The 22,900-nt window shown below is 41.4% G+C and overlaps 1 protein-coding gene across 3 annotated transcripts in view; it reads right to left on the bottom strand.

Annotated features, from left to right (window-relative positions):
* The window catches only part of scaf4a (SR-related CTD-associated factor 4a), a 100,280-nt gene that overhangs the window by 13,697 nt on the left and 63,683 nt on the right, over positions 1-22,900 (bottom strand). Inside the window, exons 5-17 of one of the 3 annotated variants that reach the window (XM_078408884.1) lie at positions 22,446-22,587; positions 18,824-18,960; positions 18,119-18,268; positions 17,430-17,524; positions 17,005-17,122; positions 15,070-15,243; positions 14,896-14,987; positions 10,738-10,928; positions 10,039-10,139; positions 8,213-8,326; positions 7,568-7,724; positions 5,631-5,746; positions 3,955-4,117 (exon numbers count right to left, since the gene is read on the bottom strand). In XM_078408884.1, the coding sequence (XP_078265010.1) occupies positions 3,955-4,117; positions 5,631-5,746; positions 7,568-7,724; positions 8,213-8,326; positions 10,039-10,139; positions 10,738-10,928; positions 14,896-14,987; positions 15,070-15,243; positions 17,005-17,122; positions 17,430-17,524; positions 18,119-18,268; positions 18,824-18,960; positions 22,446-22,587 (1,750 nt within the window). Of the gene's footprint in view, positions 1-3,954; positions 4,118-5,630; positions 5,747-7,567; positions 7,725-8,212; positions 8,327-10,038; positions 10,140-10,737; positions 10,929-14,895; positions 14,988-15,069; positions 15,244-17,004; positions 17,126-17,429; positions 17,525-18,118; positions 18,269-18,823; positions 18,961-22,445; positions 22,588-22,900 lie in introns of all 3 variants that reach the window. The other 2 variants (XM_078408885.1, XM_078408883.1) reach the window with 2 other exon arrangements.

Below are 22,900 nucleotides of genomic sequence, written 5' to 3'. Positions count from 1 at the left end.
TCGTCAGTCCCAAGTTACCCCTCGCAAGGGACTGAATTCCATCCCTTACCAACAGAGCTACCCCACCTCCTCTGCCCACCTGCCTGTCCTTTCTATAGGACGTATAACCCTGAATATTCAGTTCCCAGTGCTGATCCTTCTGCAGCCACGTCTCTGTAATCCAGAATGTCATACCTACCAATCTCTAACTGAGCCTCAAGCTCATCCACTTTACTTCTTATACTTCGCGCATTCATATATAGTACTTTTAATCCTTTGCTCATCTCAGCCTCCACATTGATTTCTATTACACTTGGCCATTCTCTCCTATTGCTTCGTGAGCTTTCTGTCCCGTTAACTGTGGGGTGTTTCTTAATTATTCCTATACTCTCTTTCCCTTTAGCTCCATCCTTGTCTATCCCATTTGAAACCCCCTCCCCCCTCCCCCCTCACTATTTAGTTTAAAACCACCCATGAGGCAGTGGCAAACCTGCCTGCCAGGATGTTGGTCCTCCGCCCGTTGAGGTTCAACCCATTCCTTTTGTATAATTTTGTACAAAATATCAGAGGATTATGTGTTATATGTGTTAAATTAACCACATTGTGATCATGGCTGAACATCCACAATCAGTAACCTGTGCCTGCCTTCTCCCCATATCCCTTGATTCCACTAGCCCCTAGAGCTCTATCTAACTCTCTTAAATTCATCCAGTGAATTGACCTCCACTGCCATCTGCCAAATTCACAATTCTCTGGGTGAAAAAGTTTCTTTCCACCTCAGTTTTAAATGGCCTCCCCTTTATTCTTAGACTGTGTCCCCCTGGTTCTGGACTCCCCCAACATTGGGAACATTTTTCCTGCATCTAGCTTGTCTAGTCCTTTTATGATTTTATACGTCTCTATAAGATCCCCTCTCATCCTTCTAAACTCCAGTGAATACAAGCCTAGTCTTTCCAATCTTTCCTCATATGACAGTCCCTCCATCCCAGGGATTAACCTCATGAACCTACGCTGCACTGCCTCAATAGCAAGGATGTCCTTCCTCAAATTAGGAGACCAAAGCTGCACACAATACTCCAGATGTGGTCTCACCATGGGCCTATACAATTGCAGAAAGATTTCTTTGCTCCTGTACTCAAATCCTCTCGTTATGAAGGCCAACATGCCATTCGCTTTCTTCACTGCCTGCTGTACCTGCACGCCAACTTTCAGTGACTAGTCTACATCGTCAGTCCCAAGTTACCCCTCGCAAGGGACTGAATTCCATCCCTTACCAACAGAGCTACCCCACCTCCTCTGCCCACCTGCCTGTCCTTTCTATAGGACGTATAACCCTGAATATTCAGTTCCCAGTGCTGATCCTTCTGCAGCCACGTCTCTGTAATCCAGAATGTCATACCTACCAATCTCTAACTGAGCCTCAAGCTCATCCACTTTACTTCTTATACTTCGCGCATTCATATATAGTACTTTTAATCCTTTGCTCATCTCAGCCTCCACATTGATTTCTATTACACTTGGCCATTCTCTCCTATTGCTTCGTGAGCTTTCTGTCCCGTTAACTGTGGGGTGTTTCTTAATTATTCCTATACTCTCTTTCCCTTTAGCTCCATCCTTGTCTATCCCATTTGAAACCCCCTCCCCCCTCCCCCCTCACTATTTAGTTTAAAACCACCCATGAGGCAGTGGCAAACCTGCCTGCCAGGATGTTGGTCCTCCGCCCGTTGAGGTTCAACCCATTCCTTTTGTATAATTTTGTACAAAATATCAGAGGATTATGTGTTATATGTGTTAAATTTGGTTTTAATTTGTATTATGCAAAGCTAATTTGCACAAATTGAACCATTTAGTCTTACTGATAGTACGTAATAAAAATGTCACCACAAAAAAAATAACCAAATAATTCATATCTGGACTATAAAATAATTTCTTGGCCCAAGAAATTCTTCAGTTTGGAGAACCTGAAGGAGCATGTGTATGAAAGACACACTGCTGGATCTTTCACTGAACTACTACTGCAAACAACATCGAGTTTACACTTGGATCATTCAGGCAATCCCTACATTGCTCTATTCAGTAATGGAAATTCACCCTCACAGAATTCACAAATCACTAGCCAAAAATTTGATATATAGGTTAAAATTCCCTCATGGGTTTCAACGCACATTACATTTGCATGCTTTAATTAAAAATTGCTAGTGGCATAAAATATTTAACAGGCAAGGGCCCAATGTACACAGAGCATCAATTTCATTCAGAAAATGCAAATCGTCCTTACGTTGGAAGTAGGAAAATGTTTAAAACAATTTCTGAGGCTATCTAGAGGCATGCTTTTTGAACAGAATAGTAGCAATTTCACTTAAATTTTCATTCTTTAATCACATGAGCAAAGATAGTGAGATGTCAGACACAATGAGTATGCTTTGGGTTTGATTTGAAATCTGGTCAATCCTTAATCTTAATCCCACCTTCACAATAAACTCCAATATCCCTTAGCATGTAAGAATCTATAAATCTCAGCATCAAGTGCACTCACCCACCAAAGATAAGTTCACTCTAAAATGGGAATCCTACAGAATCACAAACCTCCACTCACGATAGCTTTGTTGGTGACAACAGGAAATCAATACGTCGTGTTCTTTCAGGACAACATTTTCTGGCACATTTTCTCTGATATTATTATTGTTTAATAGGACTCACCGCATAGCAATCTTTTTCAATTAGATTGTTTAAAGCAATGTCAGAATGAAATGATGTCCAAATGCTTCAAATTAGAATAAGAAACAGCAAACTAGAAAGTCACGTTAAATGCAACATTAATTAATGTTGATCTTCAGCATCAAACTTTCGATTTTCTTCTACAAATACCACGATATGACTGTTTAGTTTGAACAAACAAGTTAGGGGCAAGCCACTTGGCACCTGAAAACTCCCCAGCTTTTAGGAAGATTGTGGCTGATCTGATTATAACCTCAATTCCACATTATCATCAATATACAAATCCTTTTGTAGCCTCATGTCTGATCCATATTTTGCTTTCCAACCTGTTATCAAGCATGTTTAACAACTATTAATCGATTCATCGAAACGATTTATATAATTTGTACACAGTTGTAATCAGTAATCCCTGTAGCACAACTTTGATTGCACCTTTCCAACCACAAAAAAATAGTTTATGCATGTTTGCCAGCCTATCCTATCCAAACCGGTGTCACTTCCTGCACCAAGGTGTTCTACTTTCTGCCATATCCTTTGATGCAACACCTTGTCAAATGTCACCTGGAAATCTAAATACAGGACATCCACCAGTTCCACTTTATCCACAGTTTGTTCAAAGAAATGTGACAAAATGGCCAAACACGATTTCTTTCTCAAAGTCACAGGGACATTCTTCAAATAACTTGAATTATTCTATGCATCCTCATCGTCTCTATGACATGAACATCTTTCTGTAGTTTCCTGCCTTCTCTCTATCTCATTGAATAACATTTGTTAATTTCAATAGCAAAAGAAACCTCCCCAATTTGTATGGAATTAAAATAAAACCAATTATATCACCAAACACTCCATCTCAGACAATGAAGAAGCCCCATCAGGATCTGGAGACTTATCAGCTCATACACTCAGGAGAGCCTTCTCTCCCATTGAATTGTGTCTATCCCATGTATTCTGCAAGATCCATTTTAAATATGTCACAGCAGTCCAAATGATCAATCACAGAAATCAAGCATCTCTTCCCTATTAATCTCTCCCTCTGTATTGTTAGTTTGTAAACACCGCTTTCACCAAAAATCTTTCACTTCCAAATGATTTGTTGCAAAACATCCAAATAGAAAATGGATGGTACCTTATAAGATTAAAAGGCAACATTTAGTCACAATTATTTCTCTTAAGGCAGCCAGCATACTATCTTGCTGAGTGTTGTAAGTGCAGACACTTCTCAGCCACTGCTAAAGATTCTATGATGTGACATACCGGGTGGTGGCTGGACTGGATTGAAACCAGGACGCATAAATGGAGGTGGTGGCGGTGGTGGTGGCGGCGGTGGCACTCCAGGATTAAAAGTAGGTGGCGGAATTGATGAATAGTTCGGAGGTTGGAGTCTATTAACAGCTGGCATTGGCTGAACTCCAGGCATCTGCAATAACAAGTTTTACAGTGATATTTAGAAACATAGAAAACAGGTGCAGGAGGAGGCCATTCATTGTGATCATGCCCCACCACCATTCCACCGTGGAAGGAATAAACCCACTTTTATTACTTTTTAAAAACAATTTACTGAATAAACTTTAATAAATGCGCTCCCACCCCCCCCCGGAGGACCGGCGGGAGGACCAGCACCTGTCCCGGCGTGCCCCGCGCCTGACCTTCCTCTCATGGTGCAGCGCACAGCAGAGGGTCCCACAAGAGGGCCGTCCGCGCCGCTCCCCTGCAGGAGAGGCTTCCGCTTCATGCCCGGCTGGCAGGAGGAATTGGGCCAAGGTCAGTGCCTTCTCCCTGTCCACTCTCGCCCACCCACTCCCTGCCTGGCAACGGGTGCATGCCGTCGCCACCGTTCCCCGCCGATCGCAGCCGAGCTGCAGGGGAAGCTTCGGCTCCGCAGGAAGAACGGGGTCGAGGTCAGTGCTTTTTCCCTGTCCCCCCTTGCCCGCCCACAGCCACGCGGTCACTACCTGCCTGGCAACAGCTCCACGGTTTGGCCGAGGCAGGTGCGAAGGGAGAGGTGGAGGGGAGGGGTGGAGGAAGGAGGGTGGGGGGCATAGGGGGGGGGGGGGAGGGGGTGCTGGATTTGGACCCAACTTGGTCCAGTATATATTACTAAAACTGTCATCTTGTGTGTTTGTGGATCGATTTGTTCCCAAAATACAGCCAAAACAGTACACGATAGCGCCACAATTTTAGGCCCACCTTACTCACCGTTGTCCTGGGGTTCAAATGTTTGTTATATTTTCTAAGCTTTTCACTTTTTAAACTTTAAAGTTCAAAAAATCACTTTTCCATTTTACCCTGAGTGGTCGAGCTGAAACTTTAATGAATGCACTCCCCCGGGAGGACCGGCACCCGTCCCGGCGCGCCCCACGCCTGACCTTCCTCCCATGAAGCAGCGAGGCAGCAGAAGGTCAAGCAAGATGGCTATGGCCGCCGAGCTGCTGCTGCAGGAGAGGTTTCCACCCAACGGGTCCAAGGCTCGATCTAGCCGATTGGGGCCGACGTGAGTGGCTCCCTCTCCCCTTTCCTGTCCCTCCTCGCCCGCGCACGGCCCCCGGGGGACACTCCCCAGCCGACAACAGGCCCACGGATCGTTAGTTGGGGGAGGGTTGCCGTGGAGAAGGTTGGTTGCACCCAACGGGGGTTGCCGTGCCCGCAGGAGAGGTTTGCACGCAGTGTTGCCAGGCCCGCAGGGTTTGGATCAGGTGGGGTAGGGTTGCTGGGCCTGCTGGAGAGGTTTATTTTCGCAAAAGTCCACGTAAACAAAGGTAACTGGACATATTATCCGAGGAAATATATAAATATAGAAGAACCAACCTTCTTGTACATTTCTGGAACTCCAGATGACTTAACACTATGTAACAGAATCAGAATTCCTCTACTTGTCTCATGGAAAGATTTATTTACCTCAGCTAAATATATGATTAACTGTTCATTCTTACCTGCGTTGGCATGGGTATGGAGGTCGGCGGCATTTCTTCTGACTGTGTTACTGCTGTACTGCCATTTTCAGATGTTTCAACGACAGCTGCTGGTGGCTTTGTAATATTCTTCCATTCTAATGCAAATACAGAAAGGAATCTGAGAAGGAACTTTTACACCCAGAGTTGTGAATTTGTGGAATTCTCTGCCACAGAGGGCAGTGGAAGCCAAATCACTTGATGGATTTAAGAGAGTTATATAGAGCTCTAGGGGCTAGTGGAATCAAGGGATATGGGGAGAAGGCAGGCACGGGTTATTGATTGTGGATGATCAGCCAGGATCACAATGAATGGAGGTGCTGGCTCGAAGGGCCGAATGGCCTCCTCCTGCACCCATTTTCTATGTTTCTATGAATCAAATGTGACATGAATTCCACAGGTGACTGAAGAAGAAATAGAATTGTTTGTTTCTTTTAGGCATTGAAAAGACCAAATGTGTGTTCCGACAACAGACACATATTTCTCATTGGTTGTGCACTAAAAATTTAGTTTCTTGAATGTGTCAGCCACAAGCCTGTAAAAAAAACAGATTTCTTCTCACCTCATCTACTGCATCCGTTGTTCCCAATGTGACCTCCTTTACATTGGTGAGACCATGCATAGACTCAATCTTTTTGCCCCACACATTCTATCTTTTAATCTCTGGCCTCGATTCAACCATTTACAAAACCCCATCCCCCCCGCCCCCTCCCCATTAAAACCTGTATTCACGCTCTCCCCCCCCCCCCCCCCCCCCCACCACCACCACAATATGCCTGAAGGGGCCTGACCCGAAACGCCACTTATCCTTGTTCTCCAGAGATGATGCTGGACCCACTTAGTTACTCCAGCACTGTCTCTTATTCTGTACATCAGCCCCTCACATTCATTGTGCTTTCAGTGGTAATTAAAATCAGGCAATTTCATCAGGTTCCAACTTACTTTATCAGGTCCAAATAAATGAACAAAACACTAAACTGAATGACTTAGTATTTTTCATATCACATTCCTTCTGCTGCGCCTCCACACACTGACAAATTTTGTTTTTTCACGCAAAGACACTCTGTATTCTACTTGCAAGCCACATTGCTAGTATGAAGTGTGGTATATCCAATAAGCCGGGAAATGCTACATTTCATGCCCTCACCAAATCACTGAAATAGGTTGTGAACTTGTGGCAATTCAGGACCAAGCCCTGTAGTAACCTTTAGTGATAGTCTCCCAACTCAAAAATTCCCAACACCCTTTTCTGCCCTCAATAAATCTTGAAACCAATATTGCTACAAGCATGCATTCTAATTCATCTCATATGCGGCAAAACTATTAAATGCTTTCTAAAAACCAAATCAGATATCAACCCTCTCTTCCTTTTTCATCTGTAATAATTTTCCTTCTATAAATTCACATGTGCTCTACCATCAACTGCCCAAACACATTCCAGGTTTTCTCTATTGCTAATGCCAGGCTAATTGGTCAATTATTCCAATTTTTTTCACTCCTGAAGTAGTGAAGTTGTAATCTATGGGAACCATTTAAATTTTGGAAGATGATAGCTTGTGCTTCTTTAAAATTTTTTGGATGTAAACTGCCAATGCCTAGGGATTTATTGTCGTTTTAGTACAAGGCCTCCCCACGTCATGAACACTTGACTTATGTGCCGTCCGCACATACAAATGAGGGTTTTGCCGTCCAATGGGATAGATATGTCAGATCCAGCAGAGCTGCAGGCATCTATCCGTGTAGGCATTCTGGTTGCAGCCATGTTTCCAATTTGTAAACTGTTACCATACTATAACCAGGGGAGGACCTGTACCATAAAAAATGTTAATGTTATTTATGAAAAATGGCCGACATGTTCCACATACCCTCATTCTTGAAAAGGCAGACTGGAAAAAGCACTCAGAATTGATGTCACTTACCTGGACAAAGTGTTTCGTTGTCCAACATTCCTCCTTCACACAAACGCTCCAGTTCTTCTGGTTTAACTTTATCCCAAGGAACATAAGAGACCCCAAGCTCCACATCCCAAAACTGCTTGTATTCCGCTTTCATTCCTTTGTTTAAGGCCCAGGCAATCTAGGGGGGGGGTGGGGAGTAAACATTATTTGCATCATTTTATATTGCTCGATATCCAAGGATATTTCATTTGTCCTGGTGTGGAAGGTTATGAGGCCTGCCCCCTAAACTATCCAGTACTGGTCTTATAAGCATTCCTTCTGCATAGAGCATTACAGAAATAATTTCAGAAACAATATAACGGAAGAATGCATATTACAGTTCTGATCATTTCTGATCTTTAATTTTACGGTTTAGTAAACAAAAAAGTAGCCTGAAAAAAGTATTTCTGTCCTAATTCTAGCACACTTGTTGGACATTTTACATCACAACGGAATTAACAGTGAGATCTACTAACAATGGATATCTTCCATAAATGCTATGGAGAATATTTACTTTTCCCCCCATAAATGCTGTGGAGAACAAAATCAATTCCTTAAGTCACTAATACATGAGACGTGAGCTTCAGTTTAGCAAACCATTCGTTTTAGCCTCTGCACAATACATACCTTTATAGGCTTTTGATTAACTTTGAATGTTCCTCTGCCAAATTTTTGTAAGGCTCGATATGCATCTTGTCTATGAACCATCACAATGTAAGCACAACCTCTTGGAGGTATCATCTGTAGAGGGCAAAAGATAGGTTTAAAAGTGCTAGCCAAATCCCAAAAGAATATAGAAAGAGATAAAATGTGCAATCAAATTGCATACATTCTGATGAAAGCTCATCCAATGAAATCCTCTTTCGCTCACCATAAATGCTCTTTGAGCTGAGTATCTAAAACATTTTCTGTTTTAATCATAAATCATTACCAGGTTTTCATTTGTTCTGGACAGTACAAACAGCTTTGTAAATCCTGTTGTGAAAACTGCATTGCATTTAAAACCACCTCATGTTGATGAGCAGTTACCTATAGCATGCAGCAGTGCAAGTAGCAAAGCTATCATGGTTTCTATATTAACATTCATTCGCTGAATGCAACGAGGGTCTCATATCAGAATGAAAAACATTAATTTACATAATTACTTTGAATGTTGCATCACATTCTGGCATTTATTTTATTTATGAAAGTTACATCAAATGGAAAATGCATGATGTGTTAACTGAATTTCAAGGTCGCTGGACAGGGAAGCATTCTCATAGAACATCATACCTCTGTCACCTTTTTGTAAGAGGTAACCTAATTATCAATCTTCATTCACTGCACTTGCCACATACCTCTCTATTATTTCTTTGGTTCTCTTTGGTTATGACAAGATCTGCTTCCAGCACCACTAAATTACAGATCACAGCATGATATGTCAAACAAACGTTTACTGCATCTCAACTTTGATTATTTTCTGAATTACCTTGCACTCTGTTCTAACATTGCTAATCCACCTGCCACTGGAAAGAATTTCTTATGATTGACACGACAAATTCCTTCCAAGAATTTGAGCATCCCCAATAAATTTCCTCTATTCGAGGGAGAATAACACCCCTTTCCAGTCTTATAAAGTAAATGAAATTTTGGCTCACTGATGCCAGTCTAATAAATCTTCTCTGCCATCTCCTGGATTTATAGCATGACACTGGCCAAATTCAGCATTAAAATGACACTCTCAGAAAGTAAACAAAGATGAGAAACAGAACTGTCATGTATGAGCAGAAGTGGGTAGCCTTTAGATTACAATGCTATACTTTGCATCCAGCTAAGCAACCCTGACCAGCAAATTAGAAACATCGTCAGATAAGAACAGCAGTACATTTTTATACAACGATACTAGATAGTTTGATGGCAATTTTGCTTTACAAAACCAAAATTTTAACAATCAAATTTTGCCACAACCTTAAATATACTAGAAATTTTGTTTCTGTATTAAGGGTTGATCAGATCCCAGCAACAGACAAGTGTCCATTTTACACTCACAGTTAAAATTTCCTGCGGCAACATAATTTTTACTAAGCTTGACTTGCCTATTTTTTTTACAACAACAGCTACGTCAAGTCTAGTTCAGGTCTCACAATGACAATATATATCCAACGATCCTGCAGGAGTCAGAAGATACAAATTCAAGATAGGCACCTGAACTGATTTATCCCTTATTCCTTTGCCCCAGCAATTATGTTTGACAGGCAGCCAGCTCCATGTATTGAACATCAAATTATTTATACACTGGTCTAATTCAAGTATCTAATCCATCAGTCTGAAGAAGGGTCTCGACCCGAAACGTCACCCATTCCTTCTCTCCCGAGATGTTGCCTGACCTGCTGAGTTACTCCAGCATTTTGTGAATAAATACCTTCTAATCCAATGCACCAGGTTACTGGTCACTAAGGATAACATATACTTACATTCAAAGATTCTATCTGGCCAAACTCTTCCAAAAGATTTGCAACATCCTGCTGTGTTGCTCTTTTATCCAGCTGCCCTATCCAAAGTGTTGTGCTGCAAACTGTTGATAAGATAAGCAATTTAAACAAAGAATATTTTACATTAATATTATGAGAAAATGTTTCAGGAATAGGGTTGGCTTGAATGTGCAAAGCAGGAATCCCTCTTAAATTTAAGGAATAAACCACTTGATTCCTTTTCTGTGGTTTAACAATGATGGACACCTTGATACAAATTAGTAATACTACTTAGAATAAGCACTCTGTCATTTTTAAAGTCTGATATGATTTCAACTAAAAAAAAAGTCATATCCATAAACTGACCATGGCAGATTACTCATTTAATAATCAGAGGTATCACAAAATGCTGGAGTAACTCAGCGGGTCAGGCTGCATCTCTGGAGAGAAGGAATGGGTGAAGTTTCGGATCAAGACCCTTCTTCAGACTGGCTGGATCTGAAGAAGGGTCTCGACCCGAAACGCCACCCATTCCTTCTGTCCAGAGATGCTGCCTGACCTGCTGAGTTACTCCAGCATTTTGTGATACGTTCGATTTGTACCAGCATCTGCAGTTATTTTCCTACACACTCATTTAATAATAGTGAAATGTGTTAAAGGTACAAGTATCAATGGTTTTCATGCAAGATATATTTCACCCACCGCTGACAATTTTAGACTTAATTGAAGGAAGCCCTTTTTGCCGGCGTTCTCGCTCCTTTTCTCGTACACGTCTTTCTTGGCTTCGGGATCGAGGAGAGTGTCTACGTCTTTCCCTGGATCGCGAACGAGAACGTTTATGTCTTGATCTTCGGGACCTAGAACCGGACCGAGACCGCCTCCTCTTTGGTGATCTGTGGATAATAGATTTTATACACCCTGTAAAATTTATTTTTAAAAGAAACAAACAGGTACTTTATGTTCCATATCACCACTTACAACTCATCTATAATTTAACCGTCAGCCTTCAAAACAAATACAGTGCATTCAGAAGGTATTCAGACCCCTTCACTTTTTGCACATTTTCATCAATCTACACATAATACCCCATAATAAAAAAGTGAAAACAGGTATTTAGAATTTTTTCTAAAGTAATTAAAAATAAATAACTGTTTATTTAGGTTAGATGGGGAGTGTAGATGCACAGCTATTTTCAGGTCCCTCCAGAGATGTTCGATCGGGTTCAAGTCTGGGCTCTGGTTGGGCCACTCAAGGACATTCACAGACTTGTCACAAAGCCACTCCTGTGTTGTCTTGGCTGTATGCTTAGGGTCGTTGTCCTGTTGGAAGATGAACCTCCGCCCCAGTCTGAGGTCCAGAACGCTCTGGAGCAGGTTTTCATCAAGGATCTCTCTGTACTTTGCTCCGTTCATCTTCCCCTCGATCCTGACTCGTCTCCCAGTTCCTGCTGCTGAAAAACATCCCCACGGCATGATGCTGCCACCACCATGCTTCATCGTATGTATGGTATTGGCCAGGTGATGAGCTTGGCATTCAGCCCAAAGAGTTCAATCCTGGTTTCATCAGACCAGAGAATCTTGTTTCTCAAGGTCCGAGAATCCTTTAGGTGTCTTTTGGCAAACTCCAAGTGGGCTGTCATGTGCCTTTTACTGAGGAGTGGCTTCCGTCTGGCCACTCTACCATAAAGGCCTGATTGGTGGAATGCTGCAGATATAGTTGTCCTTCTGGAAGGGTCCCCCATCTTCACAGAGGAACTCTGGAGCTCTGGCAGAGTCACCTCCCTAACCAAGGCCCTTCTCCCCCGATTGCTCAGTTTGGCCGGGCTGTCAGCTCTATGAAGAGTCCTGGTGGTTCTACAGTTCTTCCATTTAAGAATGATGGAGGCCACAGTGCTCTTCGGGACCTACAATGTTGCAGAAATTGTTTTATACCCTTCCCCAGATCTGTGTCTCGACACAATCCTGTCTCGGAGGACTACGGACAATTCCTTCATCTTCATGAATTGGTTTTTGCTCTGACATGCACTGTCAACTGTGGGACCTTATATAGACAGGTATGTGCCTTTCCAAATCACGTCCAATCAATTTAATTTACCACTGGTGGACTCCAATCAAGTTGTAGAAACATCTCAAGGATAATCAATGGAAACAGGATGAACATAAACTCAATTTTGAGTGTCATAGCAAAGGGTCTGAATACTTATGTAAATGTGATATTTCAGTTATTTATTTTTAATTACTTTGCAAAACTTTCTAAACACCTGTTTTCGCTTCTTCATTCTGGGGTATTGTGTGTAGATTGATGACAAAAAAAAAGAATTTAATCCATTTTAAAATAAGGCTGTAACGTGACAAAATGTGGAAAAAGTGAAGGGGTCAGAATACTTTCTGAATGCACTGTACAGGCCCAACTTTGTTCCAAATCGTTCTGAATTCCATGGCTACTCCAAACTGAATGTCAATGCTAATACAGTGACCTCCATAATGTTTGGGGCAAAGACCCATCATTTATTTATTTGCCTCTGTAGTCCACAATTTGAGATTTGTAACAGAAAAAAAATCACATGTGGTTAAAGTGCACATTGTCAGATTTTATTAAAGGGTATTTTTATACATTTTGCTTTCACCATGTAGAAATTACAGCTGTGTTTAAATGTAGTACCCCCATTTCACGGAACCATAATGTTTGGGCTTCACAGGTGTTTGTAATTCCTCAGGAGTGTTTAAATGCCTTCTTAATGCAGGAAAAAGGGAGCTCTCAGCACCTAGTCTTTCCATCACCTTTGGAAACATGAGGCCCAAAGTTGTGCCAATGAAAGTCAAAGAAGCCATTATGAGACTGAGAAACAATAAAACTGTTAGAGACATCAGCTAAACCTTAGGCTTACCAAAATCAGCTGTTTGGAACGTCATTAAGAAGACAGAGAGCATTGTGGTCATTGACAAATCCACACCTGACTGCTGAAGAGTGTTTCTGTTCTGTCGGACAGGTGTTAGGGGATTTTTCTTTATTATAGAGAGAATTCTTCTGTCATCAGCTGTGGAGGACTTCCTTGGCCTGCCAGTCCCTTTGCAATTAGTAAGCTCACCAGGGCTCTCTTTCTCCATGGTGAAACCAAAATGTATATAAATAACCTTTATTAAAATCTGACAATGTGCACTTTCACCACATGTGATTTTTTCTATTACAAATCTCAAATTGTGGAGTAGAGGCAAATAAATAAATGATGGGTCTTTGTCCCAAACATTATGGAAGGCCCTGTATTTAGGCACAGCATTGTTCTCAGTATTCACATTCCCTACATGAGAACAACTTCCCTCATTTCAGATGCTATGCCTATTAGCGATTATAAACAGACAATATGAGCCTCAAATTAATTCAAACCAGGTCCCAGATCTGAACGAAAATTGTGCAAATTTGATTAATGCATCTTTTGCGATGTGTTTGGTCATAGAAGCACATAAAAGTAGGTGCAGGAGTATGCCATTCAGCCATTAAAGCCAGCACCGCCATTCAATATGATCACGGCTGATCATCTAAAATCAGTACCCTGTTCCCGCCTTTTCCCCTTTCCCTTGATTCCTTTAGCCCTAAGAGCTAAATCTAACTCTCTCTTGGAAACATCCAGTGAATTGGCCTCCACTGCCCTCTGTGGCAGATAATTCCACAGATTCACAACTCTCCGGGTGAAGAAGTTTTTCCTCATCTTAGTCCTAAACGGCCTACCCATTATTCTTAAACTGTGACCGCTGGTTCTGGACACCCCCAACATCTAGAACAGTTTTCCTGCATCTAGCTTGTCCAATCCTTTAAGATATTTTGTATGTTTCTATAAGATCCCCTCTCAAAATTCAGTATTCCCCCTTATTCTGCTTACAATGTTCCTCCTCCTTATGCCACCAACATAGTCAGAATATAACAACATATAACATATAACAACTACAGCATGGAAACAGGCCTGTCCGGCCCTACCAGTCCACGCCGACCATTCTCCCTGACCTAGTCTCATCTACCTGCACTCAGACCATAACCCTCCAATCCCCTCCTATCCATATACCTATCCAATTTACTCTAATAAATGGCTTTCTACTCCATCACCCAAGTCATTAACAATGGTCCCAACAAGGAACTGTACAGAAGACTAATGGTCACATCCTTGAATCTGTTTCAAGTACATTCATGATGATGATGATGATGATGCATTACATTTGTATAGCGCTTTTCTAAACACTCAAAGACGCTTTACAGGGTTTACTAAAACATAGAAAAAATAAAAAGATAAATAAGTAAACGAACAGAAAGGGAAAAATAAGGTGAGGTGACGGTCAGTGGTTGAAGGCAGTGCTGAACAGGTGAGACTTCAATTATGTTTTGAATGTGGTGAGTGAGGAGGAGTCTCTGATGGTCTGAGGTAGTGAGTTCCAGAGGGTGGGAGCAGCGATGGAGAAAGCCCTGTCCCCCCCAGGATCTGAGTTTGGTCCGGATGGGGGGGGACAGGAGGTTAGCAGCAGCAGAGCGGAGGGTACGGGTGGGAGTGTGTCTGTGGAGGAGGTCAGTCAGGTAGGATGGGGCCAGGTTATGGAAGGCTTTGTAGGTCATGAGGAGGATTTTGTACTGGATTCTCTGGGGGATGGGGAGCCAGTGGAGCTTGTAAAGGACGGGGGTGATATGGTCACGGATCGGGGAGTGGATGAGTAGACGGGCAGCGGAGTTCTGGATGTATTGGAGTTTATTGATGATTTTTGAGGGTGAACCATAGGAGGAGGCTGTTGCAGTAGTCCAGACGGGAGGTGATGAAGGCATGGATGAGCGTTTCTGCAACCCCTCAAATCAGTTTCCTGACTTTAGTCTTTTACTAACCTGGATCCAGATCGAGAGCGTGATCGTCTATTTTCCACACTATGATGTTTTGTTTCACGGATATCAGGCTTTTCAATCTCCATATCCACTTCCTTGAAGACAAAATAAAACTCCAATGATCATTCTGTCACGAGCAGTTAAAATTATTGACATCATAATATTAATTAAACTCACTTGCTGTTGTTGCTGCAGCTGTTGCGGTGGTACTTCAGTGGGAGTATGGTAGTCTTGTTGGAAAACAGGCTGTATAAGTGGTACAGGAGGCATAGTAGGTTGAGGCATAGTTGCATAAGGATGAACAGGAACCATCCCATAAGTTGGTAACTGCCCATTGGGAGGTGGGGGCATCTGAAATAGAATGATCATAAATTCTAATAAGACTGTTTAAAAAACTTTTTTTTGCATTATACAGAGACCTAACATATAGGAAATAGGCGATCTTGGAATGAAGACACCCATCTTCAACATCTGAAATCCTACTTACTCATAGATAAACCAATTTATTTTGGAAGGGAAAACGTATTTTTAACTGCAAATTAAGCAACGCTTTAAATGAAAATAAATCTTTCTGAATAGTGCATGTTTTCCCCTTTAAGTTAACACAATGCATCAGGTCTTAATGCACTTTAAGACTGGGTACTTAATTGATCTAAACAATTTTGGAAGTACTTAATCCTTTAAGATATTCCTGAAATGGAACAAAATAATTTCAACTTTGCACCCTGCAGCAAATACTTCCTTTATAATCAACAAGAGGATATTGAAGAACCCCATAGAAACCTGAGAAGATCTGATGTGTAGTAAATATATTTAAAACAAAAAATATATATTTTCTCTTTTAAGTAACTATTATACAGTATGTCGGCGACTCCTGAGGTGGAGGAAGCAGTGGCGGATGGGGGGAGTAGGGTGGGGATTAGACACGTGTTTAGAGCAAAGGAAGGATAGGCCCCCGAAGCGAACAGGATGGCCATCAGAAAGAAGCAGCAGCAGGTGGGAGGGGAGGGAACCCCACGATGACCGAGCAGGTCCTGTCTGTGGCGGCGGCCTGAAGAAAGCGCTGTCCCAGGGGCTACTACGTAAGCCATGACAACAGGCACGTCAACTGGACCGTGCAGTGGCTGAAGGGCTCGCTGGTACACCTTGCGAGCTGAGGGTGAAATCGGTGGCTTGGGCTCTAAGCAGCCGGCGAGGCACTGCAAGCCGGGATGGCATCGACAGGTCTGTGCTACATCCAGAATTTGTTACAAAGAGGTCTGTTAAAACAAGGGTTTACTGGACATTAAAAAAAATTATGAACCAATCAATACACGGAATCAAGGTCTCCTGGGACTTACTAAAAAATAACCCACTCTGCCAAGGATAAGCAAGGAGGAGGAACATTCTGTTGCCAAAAGTGAAGTATTCTGAGAGGTTTTGCCACATTATCCAGCTGATGCTATTTAACACACATGCATTAATCAAATGTTTCATCATGGAGAATAAATTAAAATGATTCCTCTTTGGGATATTACAATAGTCTCAGCAAATTAATTTCCTATTCAATATGCTATTTCTCGGTGAATTCTACAAAAATCTTAAGACTGCTCAATTGGATGCATGGATACGTAGTTTCTCATGGCTGGAATGCACAGGCCCAGGGATTAATGTCTCAAAGTAAGGGGTGGGCCAAATCAGGATTGAGAACTGAAATGTCTTTACCCAGAGTTATGAATCTTGAAGACTCTGACCAAGACGGTTGCAGAAGTCGGGGATGGGTCCAATCTGCTGGCTCCGGCCGGGCTGGAGTTCCAGAGCCCTGGCCGCAGGTGGTGAATTCAACCCACCGACCGATTGGCCGCGGAAGTCAGCTATGAGAACCAATCTGCCAGCTCCGGCCGGGCCGGAGTTCCAGAGCCCAGCTCGCAGTGAGCAAATTCAACCGGCCGATTGGCGCAGAAGATGAGATTGTCCGCCTCACCTGGACGAGCCACCTGATTTTGTTCGGATTACGGGAGGGGAAGGGGGCAGGGGGCGCCACCAGTTGCCGGAAATCGGTGGTGGACCTGTATAAATTCTTCACCAAAAAAAAGGCTATTTCAAGATTTTAAGCTCCTTGCATTCGCGAACCTGTTGCTGCATTGTTTCCTGTTGAAGACCCATCAAGGTTTGTTGAAATTGTTCCAAATTTGGTAGTCGAATGCCAAGCTGCTGATACATAGGTGGTTGTAAACCTTCTCCAGAGTAGCTACTAAAATGAAGCAGATTAAATAAACATTATTTTAAATCATCAAACTGGAATGTCCATTAAAAATACTCACAGAATTCACATACTTCGAGGTTTTCATGCAGTAAACAACTTCTCAATGAATCTCATTCTGTGAAACCGTACAGATATAGTAGCATATCCATGAAGATAACAAAATTACTGTGTCCAGTTCCAAAATTTAACAAATTTAAAATGTGCCAGTTTTTGATGAACTCTAGGTAAATCATACAACAGATTGTCAGTAAGAGCCTAACGAGTTTAGGTCTGTCAGATAATTGTGACTTACAATGAAGTTTGAGCAGGTGGAGGAGTAGACTCTTCTTTCTTTACTTCTTCAACTTGTTCTGGCTCATCATCATAATCAAATCGGTCAAGCAATTTCTACAGCAAAATTATAAACAATCTGTCACAATTTCACTGTTTTCATTTACAGGGAAAGCCCCAAAAGTAGTTACTCTATATTTAAAAAGTACTTATACAAATGTGATCAGACCACCAAATTTGAAGAATGTGAGATATAATTCTAGAATAGAATAGAAAATAGGTGCAGGAGGAGGCCATTCGAGCCAGCGCTGCCATTCATTGTGATCATGGCTGATCATCCACAAACAATAACCCGTGCCTGCCTTCTCCCCATATCCCTTGATTCCACTAGCCCCTAGAGCTCTATCTAACTCTCTCTTAAATCCATCCAGTGATTTGGCTTCCACTGCCCTCTGTGGCAGCGAATTCCACAAATTCACAACTTTCTGGGTGAAAAAGTTTTTTTTCACCTCAGTTTTAAATGGCCTCCCCTTTATTCTAAGACTGTGGCCCCTGGTTCTGGACTCGCCCAACATTGGGAACATTTTTCCTGCATCTAGCTTGTCCAGTCCTTTTATAATTTTATATGTTTCTATAAGATAAGATAATTCTAAATGGTTAATTGTTCTTGAACATATTTCTTTGCGCCATTCTTCGGCGGTTTCAACATACCTTATCAAAGGCAGCTTTCTGCTCGAGAGGCTGTGTACTGGGTGGTTTCAACTGTGCTGTTATTGCCTCCACTTGAGACATTGTGTCACTGTCCACAACCGGCGATTGTGGCTTTGGAGCCTGTTGGAGGTTCTGTAATATCTGTTGTATCTAAAGTAAGACAAAAATCAGCATAATCATGAATGTAAATCAAATAAAGATTACCGAAAATGCAGGTTCCTGAATACAATGGAAGCCAAACATAGAGCTGAAAGAAAATTAATCCTTTAATCTTTTTCTCATGCTGCACTATTTCAGACAGTAACTCTAAAACTTGATTTGGAACAGCACAACAAAACTTCACTTGCACTGCTTTTACCCTGACAAACTATCTCAAAGCAATTAATGTTTATGCTTTTATTTATGTTTTAAAATGATGACTTGGTTTGAACAAACTGTATCAAATTGCTGTCATTGCCAGTTTTGAAATTCCAGATTTAGTCAGTTTTCCTGGATAAACTACCTAACTATTAATGTGGCAAATGCAAGCAAACATACGGATTTAACTCAGTGAGGCGGCAATCAGGTGGTAAATTGAACCCGTTACTCCCCACTTCATATCAATATATATAAATATTCTATTTATAGTGGCAGCCTTAATGCTATGGTGCAGAACTCAAGTCAATTGAGAGACTTAATATGCAAGTGCTGTAAGCCACATCTTACCTGTGCTCCTTGCGTTGACTGAAAAAGCTGAGCAACAGTTACAAAAGCATCAGATGTGGGTAGCTGTTGCATTGCGGAAAAAGAATCAGAAGTAATCTGAGGAATTTGTGCAGGTGTGGGCAGAGCAACAGGTGGACCTAGAAAAAATTTAAATACTTAGAAATAAATGAACCACATTTCTCTGTAACATTCAATTGTTAATGTTGTTGAAAACCAAATCACACTAAAACAATCACTTTGTTATTATTTGTTATTATTTGTTCTTGCACAGCTGCAAAAAAGACAATATCCATCTCCAATTGACTCGCTCTTCTGATTAAGGCACCGTGTAAAGTTTTGAATGAATTAATTTCAATGAGAGTGACAATTAAGGTGCTGCAAATTATCTCAAAACCCTAGGTTTCATAAAGGGCAAGATATCAAGGTTCGCAATCTTAATTCCAATTCAATATCTCTTGCACAATGCACACATCACATCTGGTCACACAGAATGGGTCTTTGATTTCTACAGAAACTAAAGTTCATTAAAACTTCCGATTTGCGCTCACAAAAGAAAATCGCAAAACATTATGAAATTGCAAAACTGCAAAAGGTGATGGATATATGGAACAAGTTGCAAGTGCAAGTAGTTGAGATAGCTATAATAACAACATTTAACCAACATGTGGATGAGTACATGGATATGTAAGGTTTAAAGGGATATGGGTCAAACGTGGGCAACTGGGACTCAGCTCAGATGAATCATCTTAGTCGACATGGACAAGTTGGGCCAAAGCCTTTTGCAAGCTTTATCTCTATAATGTACAGAATTTCTCAAATTTGTGCGTGGTGATGCACAAAGCAGAAAACTCTAACTTCTATGTTATTGCAACCACACGCCAAGTCTTGATGAAATCCTATAGTAGATCACAATGCCTGAATTTCAATATTGGCCTAAGCCAAGAGGTAGCTCTTGAGATATGAACCATTATTGTTGAACAGTGGCATGGTGTACAAGGGGCAGGTTTGTGGTTGATCTTTAACTGCCAGGTGTCAAGTGTACGGCTAGTCCTATCATATGCTTTGCTGAATGAGTCAATGTCTTGGAACTTTGCCTCTGAACAGATGCAAACATAAGCATTGTCCGTGTTGGGAAATAAAACAGTCTCGTTTAACACCAGTTATCACTGACATTTGTTCTGGTGTAGATCCATGGTTTGCAATCCTTCATTGAGAAAATTTAAAATGGAGGTAAAGTTGTGTGGGCAGCTGAAATTGAGGAAGGTATTCCACAGTATATCTCATTTGTTGGTGACAAAGGCGTCATAAATAGTGCAATGTTTGCTCCTTGCAGTTTCTTGGAGTTGTCATTGAGTGAAAATTAAGCTCACTATGCCTCTAGATCAGCGTTTCTCAACCTTTTTACCCTTGCTGAACCTTTGAAATAAGTCATGCCTCAGGGAACTCCTACATAAAGATCATTATATATATCTTTATTAATCTCTTTCTTTCTCTTTCATAAACTTAAAGTTCATAAGGCAAACATAATATATTTTTCTGCTAACTGGTTTAAGCAAAAATTAACTTGCGCTTTTCTCAAGTTTATTGTGAAATGAAACACAAAAATGACTCAAAAATGCATTTATATATGATTAGCCGATTTATCATTATTTCTCTCGGAACCCCTGGCGACTTCTCGCGCCCTGGGGTTCCAGGGAATCCCGGTTGAGAAACGCAGCTCTAGATGGACAGAATGTACGTTTCAATCATTACAACCTGCAATGTACCAGCAGAGCATTTGGCTGATTGAGGAAAAGAATATAAAACCCAGTCGACCTGCAGGAGGCATCTCATGGCACTGCATGAATCTTATCAATGTCATCTTCACAAAATCCTCCATATCTACTGCAAAGACTAGCAGACAGCATCAGTGCCCTCTCCCTGGTCAACATCACGAGCATTGAGGAGATTGTTACTCTTGGTCAGCTGCATTGCTTGTCTGATTCCAGACTTCCAAAAGAAACTCGATACAGAGATGAGATACAGCATTGTGAGAGATTACCAGATAACAAAGAAAAAGATTCAAGGTTGCGCTCAAAGGTCCCTCGAGGAAATCTAACATTTCAAAGGACTCCAAAGAATATATGTCTCATATCTGCTGGTAGTGGAGTAGATCCAATCTGGATGGTACATATGGTAATGAGCTTCCAGCCTAAGAGCAGACCTCTAGTAACAAAGAACTGCTTATGCTGGTTAATACACAAAATAGACACAAAGTGCATGTCAGGCAACATTCCTGGAAAACATGGAAAGGTGGTTCTCAGGTCAAGATCCTTTTTCATACTCTAGGTCGCACTGTGCCTGGAATCCAGGTGAGTTGAGGCAAGTATCCGCAGGTGGCTGGAGTGCAGGTAAGGGTCGGCAATGGCGGCTTTCCAAGGAATCAATGTTGGCAGTAGGTCTGGTCTAGCTGTAGGTGCGGAGGCGGAGTGTGCTGGCGACACAGCTGGCCTGGCAGTAAAGGTTGGTAGCCCAGCCTGGAAGCGGCCGGGGATGACATTGGCAGCCCAGCCCGAAGTGGCCGGGGAGGCGGTGTGGGCCTGGGATGGTGTCGGCAGCACAGACTGGCGGTGAAGGTCAGTATGTTCGTCCGCTATAACTGAAATGCGTTATAAAGAGGGCTAGAAAAATGTGCGGTATATTGTAATTACCAATTCTAAATGACATTTGGACAGATTATATGGACAGGCAGGTTGAAGGGTAATGGGCCAAATGCAGGCCAATTTGGTCAGCAGGGACAAGATGTTTTTGTGTTGTACAACTATGATTCTATCTGAAAACCTGTATCATAAGCACACAGAAGCCTTGCAGTAGTAACAAAAGGAGTGCACCATCTCATAAACTACCTTCCACGCACCCCATCAACCACTCTTTGTGGTTTCCACTTTAATCTCATTTGCCACTTCAGAACCCACCAAACTAGAATGAAAGCAAGCCGTTCAGGATCTCTAGAGAATGTCCAAGAACATTGGAATAGAAAAATGGCAAGTTTGTTTAATTGTGCTGCCGAGCCTTTTCTAAACTTCATTAAATGTTCATACTACTATTATTTGATACCATGAAAGGGACCATTCAATTCTATGGCTAACTTTAGAAAATAACATTACATTGATTATAGCACTTATTCCATGGACACACATTGCAGTCAAAAATGCAAGCTGTCAAAAACTGTTAAAATATTATGCTTAAGTATGAATTCAAATGAACACATTCTCAACTGATTTGACCGAAAGAATGCATTTCTCCATTTACAAAATGTACACATGGTTTCATTGGTCCATTCTATTTATCAGTGCTAATGTTACGGTAATATCCTTAATACCAGGTCTAAAAGTCCTGTCAAAAGATTGATGTCAAGTTATCAATCAACTAAAGCAATGCTTTCAATCCTCGTGCTTTAAGTCCTGCAAATAATTGAAAAAGCCCATTCAAATAGAGGCCATCTGATTTAAATAGTTAATTAGTAAATTAAGATAAATAAAGCAGATGTGAAGCAGATACATATCAGCATCGATGAAAGTGCCACAATTATATTACTTTATTTTTAAACCAACATACTATTCAAGAGCAAGTCTGTTCTTACTTGTATTATTAGGAGCATTTTCCAGTGCAGGTGGAGCAGAAGTTGGTGGTGTCCCAACTGCCATGTCCAATAATGGCTGGATAACCTCAATCTTGAAAACACAATTCTTTTGCCACAAGTTCAATACACGAACAATCTTACTCTGTTTAAACAAATAATAAACCAATTATTTGACCGACACATATAATCAACATTAATATACATGACATTCACTCCTGAATACAGTCTTTATAAATCCCAATTGACATTACACAATTATTGGGTGAAAAATTGCTAAGAGCACAGAAAGTACCAAATGTTAAAAGATATTAATATTTTGGTTATTCATGTCTTCCTGCTAAGATTAAGAAACTTTTCTATTAATTTGGAAATCTTAAAATTAAAAAGCCAATGCACTGCACTTCAAAAATTTATATTTCAATAATTCCCATTGTCTCCTAGCTTGTAACCGTTCT

This window comes from Rhinoraja longicauda, chromosome 12 (genome assembly GCF_053455715.1).
Source record: "Rhinoraja longicauda isolate Sanriku21f chromosome 12, sRhiLon1.1, whole genome shotgun sequence".
NCBI lineage: Eukaryota > Metazoa > Chordata > Chondrichthyes > Rajiformes > Arhynchobatidae > Rhinoraja > Rhinoraja longicauda.
This window is presented reverse-complemented; position numbering and strand designations above follow the sequence as displayed.